The 7,202-nt window shown below is 49.9% G+C and overlaps 1 protein-coding gene across 1 annotated transcript; it reads right to left on the minus strand.

Moving 5' to 3' along the window:
• Positions 1 to 1,116: 1,116 nt before the first annotated feature.
• PHF24 (PHD finger protein 24) lies at positions 1,117 to 6,286 on the minus strand. Its single transcript, XM_023762477.1, has 7 exons — positions 5,905 to 6,286; positions 5,055 to 5,240; positions 3,006 to 3,084; positions 2,497 to 2,702; positions 1,990 to 2,150; positions 1,620 to 1,715; positions 1,117 to 1,297 (listed from the first exon to the last, which is right to left on the minus strand). Exons 1-7 carry the CDS (start codon positions 6,280 to 6,282, stop codon positions 1,201 to 1,203), a joined length of 1,203 nt encoding a protein of 400 aa, XP_023618245.1. The 5' UTR covers positions 6,283 to 6,286; the 3' UTR covers positions 1,117 to 1,200.
• Positions 6,287 to 7,202: the final 916 nt, after the last annotated feature.

Below are 7,202 nucleotides of genomic sequence, written 5' to 3' on the forward strand. Positions count from 1 at the left end.
TGCTGGAATTGTATCCGCTCAAGAGAGCTGAGATGCAAATCCTCCTCTTCGGTCCAGCCTCTTATCCTCTTTGCCAGGGTGGTTGAAAGAAGTCCCTCCTCAGAGTTCCTGTGGAGCTGTTCTTTCTTGGTCTGTGCAAGAGGCTGTCTGTTCTCCACACAATGGCACGCTTTCCTAGGTCTACAGTCGAGTTGAGCTGGAAGGACGGAAAAGCATGAGCCTTCGCCTCTTTTCTCCCATCCAGACCTTGTCCTCACTGGAGCTCAGGCTGCAGGTCTCCCTGGTAGCTGACTTGGGTGAAGCATCTAACACAGAGGGCTGTGACTCCTGCCATCATACTTACTCCATTCAGGCCCCCTGGGCTCTGGGCCGTGAGCTCGCATCTGAAAAACAAGGGCCAGGATGGCTCACCTTGGTTTTTGACAGCTCTTCTAAAGACTTTTAAAGGACTTGAATGACCTGGCTGAGAAGTTCCTAGACTTCTGGGTCCCTGGGAGGGACTGCCTCCCCCTTTTCTAATTAGGAGTCCACAGACTCGTTACCTTCTCTGTTACCAGGAATTGGAATTTAAGTAAATCATGTGCTGAAGTGCAGTGGTGGTTTTTAACCATTTCCCACCCCAACACCCCTGAGGGACATAGCACACACCTACTAGAACAGTGGCTCAGCACAGGAGGGATTTTCCGTGGGGGAAAGGGGACCTGTCAGCATCTCCAGGACAGCATGTGGGTCTGATATGCCCCTTATTAAGAATCGCTTGGCCAGTATCTTATCTAATGGAATTGGAACTGGCCAATAGAATGGGGTGAGTCAAGACCCGTCATCTATACCAGTGGCTTCACAAAGGAACTTTGGTCCTTTTAAACCAAAAGAACCAGGTCTCTGAAGGCATGGGCTGCAAGGGGTGAGTGTGCAGGCATATACATGTGCAGTGGTGGGTCCAGTCTGTCACGTGGAGGTGGGTGTGTGTGTCCAGGACTGGGTGCTGCCACAGCTCCCAGGGCTTCTCCCTGTGGCAGTGCGTTTACTGCCTCTGTTGTGAGGGGAATGGTGATTTCAGTGCCATAAAGCTTGGTGGAAAACTGAGATGCTGGCAGTGCTCCATCCTCCTAAGCCTCAGTACCAGAGGTTGGTGGGGGAGAGGGAGAAGGGAAAAGGAGAGAACGCCACTGTCCCAGAATTCAGCTTCTCTGCTCCATGCTATCCTGGGGGTTTCAGGTGAATGGCTGAGCTGTTCGGGCGGGCAGCCAAGATGTAGATGACATTCTCCCGCAGGAAGGTAGGCCAGTCCACAGATCTAGAATAGAATCAAAGGGCAGGTTTGTGAGGCTGTTGCAGAGCCCGGAGGCTCATGTGACCTGATCCCAGTGTCAGTGCGGCTTGAGTTGGACGAAACTCCGGGAGCCCTGGATTGTGCCTGACACGGTTATGGCCAACTGTGCTTCCAAGCTGACAGACCAGCTGGCAGGCCCTAAGGATCTGTGGTCAAATGTGCACTCTTGGAGCCTGGTTTCTGGGGTGAGCACTTGCTGTTTGGGGGTGACAAGGGGTAATGCCCTCTCTTACTTGTGTGTGTTGGGTGGTTGGGGGAGCACACAGCCAGTTGAGATCCCACTCACCTGGATTCACGCTCTGTGGGCATCAGGGCCTTGTCCTGACTCTTGCTGCTGCTGCTGGCTGGGCTGCTGTCTGCTATGGGACCCACATGGCTGATGCTGTTGGGCACAAGGGCATTGGAGTGAAAAGCCTGGCCCCTCCCAAACTCTGGTGAACCCGTGTGCACGTCTAGGCTTTCTGATACGGGACAACAGTTTGGAGTAGAGACGGCCCCATGCCTTGGCCAGTAGGGGTCACTGTCCTCTGTCTAATGCACAGGAGGATCCTCTCCTGGCTGTTGGCAGGCGAAGCCGGGAGGACATTTCCTATTCATGGCCACTTGGGTGGGAAAGGAGGGTATGTAGTGGGGGCAGGGATTGGTAGGGAGCGGACCTGACGCTGGAGGAAGGAGCCTCTGGGAGGTGTTTGTGGAACCAGGAGTGCCGTGCACGGTGGCACTCTGCCTCACTGATGGCGCTCCCACTGCCCCAGGCCAGGAAGGTGGCCCGGGCTCGCTCCCGCTCCTTGACTGTCAGAAGCCTTAACAGAGAGTTCTGAGGAAGAAGAGACAAGTTAAGATCTTGGAGGTAAAAATATTTTGTAAACTGTCAAGCCACAGAGAATTTTACCTCCATTACCACCTCTGCAACCTCCCTTTGCGGCAGCCCAGAGCCTTTCTGGTAACACCAACATTCGCAGTGGAGTCCAGTGCAGATCAGTCTTCCTTGGGCAGTTTCCTCGGCCTAGGCACTGGGTCACCTGCCACTGGACGGAACCTGAGCCCTTTTCTGGTACTGGTCCCTACTCAGAGAGTACCCAGTGTTCCCCCAACCTGCCCAGCATGCTTCCAGGTGTCTGTCACCCAGTAATCCATAGACATTCACATCAGCTGGCCCTTACCTGGGGACGCAATTGCTGCAGAAGTAGGAGGGACTCATGGGACAAGAAGTCAGGCCACTCTATGTGTCCTCGATGTTCAGGGTCCAGGGCTGCAAACTGGTGGGCTGCCTGCTCCTCTTGCTCCTCGCTTAAAGCCCTGTCACTGTCCCCCCGCTTTGCTGCTTGGTGGCGGTAGCGCAGGAAGTCCTCCCGCGTCAGAGAGCAATCTATGGGGAGGCACCACATGCTAGCCATGCCCACTCCTTCCTCATCCTATGGGGCACCTCCATTCACCTCTAGGGTACCCTCCAGAGCCCCTATATCCACAGCTCTTGTAGAGTCTTTATCTCCCATCACTAGAATGACTCAGGCTGTGGCTGAGTGTGGGTGCCCCTGCTGGCCAACAGCTTGGGAACAGGGACCTATTTACCCCTTAACCCCCAAATTCCACGATATTCCTTTCATCCTGGAAAGTATGATGGAGAAATCAGCCCAGCCCCTCTCCATCCAGCAGCACCATCCGGCCTTACCAGGGATGACTTTACACTGCTGAAAGGTCTCTGTGAGGCTATACATCTCCTCCTCAGTTAGCAGCAAGTTGAGATTGTTCTGAGAAAAAAGAAAAAGAAGAGCTGAGTCAGTGGCCACATAGGCCAGTAAGAAAGAAAGGCCAACGATCCAGAGACATGGAAACAGTATTTCAACTGGAAGGCAATCGTGAGATCATGTAAACCTAGTCTCTCATTCACAATCAAGGAGAAAGGGGAAAGGGCTTGCTTAGAGTTGCTCAACTGTGGGGCAGGGTCTTCCCCAGAACCAGGTATCCTGACTCCAGACCTGAGTCCCTTTTACGAAAACAGTTATTTAAAATTATTTTCTGAGGTACTCTGGAAGTGCCTTAGGAAGCTGTGGCAAGCGAGAACGTGGACTAGAAAGTGGAGTTGTGAATCCCTGGCCCCGTCCACCAGGGAAGCTCCATCTTTATCCATTTTAGGGAACTGGCTTCTGTGTTAGATGGTGCTCAAGAGTATTTTAGCTTAAAATAATGTTAACTGTAACTCTGCTCCTAATGGGTTGTATCACTCCAAAGTGGTTTTGAAAGAGATGCCATTATGACAAAGTTCCTAGAATCAAATGAGGTTTTTTTTGTGGTGCCATAGAAGTTTTAATTCCAAAAGAGCACTGGTGTGTTATTTTGTTAACATTCATTTACAGTATCGCAGTCTTTAAAATATCAAAGATTCTTTCTAGTAGGTTATTTCCCTCCTCCCCTAAAATACCAGCAAAGAACAGGAAGCAGACGTTTCATGAATATTCACTTGTGCATTTCATAAAGAACTCAAACCATTCTTTCAGTAAACACTTACTGAGAACGTTGTATATGCTGGGCACAGTGGTGTGTAACACTGTGAGATGTGCACTAAGGCTGGAGTGTAGCGTATGTGTGTGGGGAGAGCAGGAAGGAATGATAAAAGGGAGGGGAGGTAGGCAGAAGCCTGGCTATGATACCTCAAATACCCTTTATTGATCCCCTCAAATTGGGCCTTTATTCTGAGCGCAAAGGGGAGTCACTGAAGGGTTTTGAAGTGTGGAGTGCAATGGTGAAATTTTTGACTGCTGTGTGGAAAATGGATTAGAGGGGCAAAGCCTGGAGGCATGGAGAGCAGTTAGGTGGCTGTATAAAGTATAGATGAGCGGCTAAACTAAAGCATGAGAATGGAGAGAGTTGAGAGGTATTAGGAAGTTGGCTCAATAGGACCTGTTGACCTACTAGATGTGAGGAATGAAAGAGAGAGATAAGTTGGGATTGGTAACTGGGGGTGGGGGGGGGCGGGTAGGGTGAAGTGGTATTCACAGAGATAAGAAATGGAAGGAGAACAGGTTTTAGGAGAAAGATAAGTTCATTTGGGGGCATGTTGAATATGAAGTACATGTAAAGCATAGAGATGAATATAAGTCCAAGAGACAGAGAAAATTTAGTTTTGGACACACAGATTTGAGAATCATTAGTGTTTAGATCAGCGGTTCTCAACCTGTGGGTCGAGACCCTTTGGGGGTTGAACGACCCTTTCACAGGGGTCACCTAAGACCATCGGAAAACACATATATAATTACATATTGTTTTTGTGATTAATCACTATGCTTTAATTATGTTCCATTTGTAACAATGAAAATACATCCTGCATATCAGATATTTACATTACGATTCATAACAGTAGCAAAATTACAGTTATGAAGTAGCAACGAAAATAATTTCATGGTGGGGGGTCACCACAACATGAGGAACTGTATTAAAGGGTCGCGGCCTTAGGAAGGTTGAGAACCACTGGTTTAGATGGTGGCTAGAGGAGGCCAGGGATGTTGCTAAAAATCCTACAATGCACACAGCTCCCACAACAAAGAATTATTGTGCAGTACTGAAGTAGGGAAATCCTATCCTAGCTCTAGGACCCTTATATCTACTATTGGGACACTCTTTAGGTCACTGCCTAGAAACCGGTGTTCTAAGACTGGGCCTCCAGAAAAAGCGCCATGTCCTTGAGGTGCAGCAGCCCACGGCCCCTGCAGCCCCGGCTCACACAGTAGTGGCAGCTCCAGCCTGTTTCCGTGTGTGCCATCTCGGTCACCTCTGCTGCACCGTCTCCTTGGATGTAGCCCATGCGACGCAGGCAGCCATCATGAAAAACCCTGGTGCAGACCCTGCATGGGAAGAGGCTCTCGGCCGTCCAGACCTCACAGACATCGCACATCTCATCACTGACGACCTGGGGAAAGATGGCAGGAATGAACGGGGATGTGCAGCAAGATCCTCCGGCCACCAAGCGCAGAGCTACCCATATAGGGCTGAGTCTCCCTGGAGCAGCCTAGAGAAACAGCTCCAACTGGAGGCAGTGTTAAAGCAGTATTTCTCATCTTGTCTCTGGAAGACAAGAACCAGCAGGCTCTTCCAGCTGCTCAGGCCTGTGTGACCATGTTTCTCAACAGGAATGCTACTACCATTTTTGGAAAGAATAATCTGTTGTGAGAGATTGTCCCAGGCATTGCAGGACACTTAGCATCCTGATTTTCTTGGCACCAAATACCAGTAGCAACTCCCACAGTTACTGTGACCTCCCCAAACTCTCCCCACCCCACTAATTTCCAAATGCTCCCTACACGGGGTAGTACTATCCCTAAGGTGGGAAGGCTGGCAGAAGACCTACCATGGTATCAGTCCTTGTCACCTACTGCCTCGAGTCTTTCACTAAGACTAATCCAGAATGTAACTAACAATTTTATTCTTGTGGAAGAAACTCAAAGATCGTTCTAGAGTGAACGCCATCTTTCTGGTTTTGAGTCTCACTTTAACCATACCCAGGCCTCCCTGTCTTGCTTCCTGATCCTCAGAAGGTCTAAAACTTGGTGAATCCTCCCTAACTGGACACTCACAGGCTCTCTGGGTTCCAAGCAGATATCTGGAGGCTTGTCATCATCCAGCTTCCGGGTAGGGCGGATGAAGGCAGGAGGGGTAAAACGATTGTTCCTGTCAAACTCCTCAGGTTCCACTCCACGCCCATCTCGGAGCCTCTCCCAGGCTGCACGGTTGATGCTGCTCTCTTCTTGGAGCACGGAGGTGCTTGCCTCTGCTTCTTTCTCCTCCTGCACCTCCTGGACAGAGCCCTCTACAGTGTCATGGTGGGACCCTGGAAGCTCACCTGTGCGCTGGTTGGAAGGCCTGTCCCGCAGCCCATCCTTGAAAGCAGACACGGCCAGGCTCACCTTCTGTACCTGCTCCACTGTCTGCCGCTTGGACATCAACACCCCCATGGCTCTGTGAGCAAAAAGCAGAGGGGCCCGGACTCAGCTAATGGCTGACCATGTTGAGCCAATCAGTTTCAAGCATTTACCTAAGTGGCAAATGTTATTAAATAGTTTCTCTCTCTCTCTCTCTCTCTCTCTCTCTCTCTCTCTCTCTCAAAGGGAGGGAGGAGAGGAACATTGATGTGAGAGAGACATATCAATTTGTTGCCTCTTGCATGTGTCCAGACTGGGTGGGATTAGACCTGCAACCCAGGTACGCGCCCTTGACTGTGAATTGAACCTGTGACCCTTAGTATGTGGACTGATGTTCTAACCACTGTGTAACACAGGCCAGTGCAGTTGCTTTTTTTAAAAAACTCAGTAGTGGTGGGGTGGAAAGAGCAATTGTTAAGGAGTCAGAAGACCTTGGTTCTATTTCTGACTGGTCTTATGACTTGGTTTTTTCCCCATCTATGAAATGAGACTCTCTGCTCACCGTACTTCATAGGGCTGTCATGAAGATAACATTAGTTCATGGGCTTACCTGTGCTTAGTAGACTGGGAAGCACAATGGTATTTCTATCATCTGTCCTGTCCCAAAGCCAATTAGGTTCAGGGATCCCAGGCCTCCGCTACTTTGAGGTGGTTGGAGACCTCAGAGCCCAAGTCTCTCTTCTGCCCCACAAGATGACCCAAGGCTTAATGTAAGACTACAGCAACATATTTCAGCCTTCTGATTTAAGGGAAGCTCCTCCAGTAAGAGCTGTGCACAACCCATCCAGGGATAATCCACATCAAATGCCTACTTTTTGAGTCAGAGTGAATGAACTCCCATTTCCAGAGGATTCCTGAATAGGTAGTCAGGAAACGCTACCATGTGGTCAAAGTCACAAACTCTCCTTTGCCCCCTAGTTAATAGCTGTGCCTCTGTAGGGGTCTGTTTATCT

The sequence above is a fragment of the Myotis lucifugus genome, unplaced genomic scaffold (assembly GCF_000147115.1).
Source record: "Myotis lucifugus unplaced genomic scaffold, Myoluc2.0 scaffold_246, whole genome shotgun sequence".
Taxonomy (NCBI): Eukaryota; Metazoa; Chordata; class Mammalia; order Chiroptera; family Vespertilionidae; genus Myotis; species Myotis lucifugus.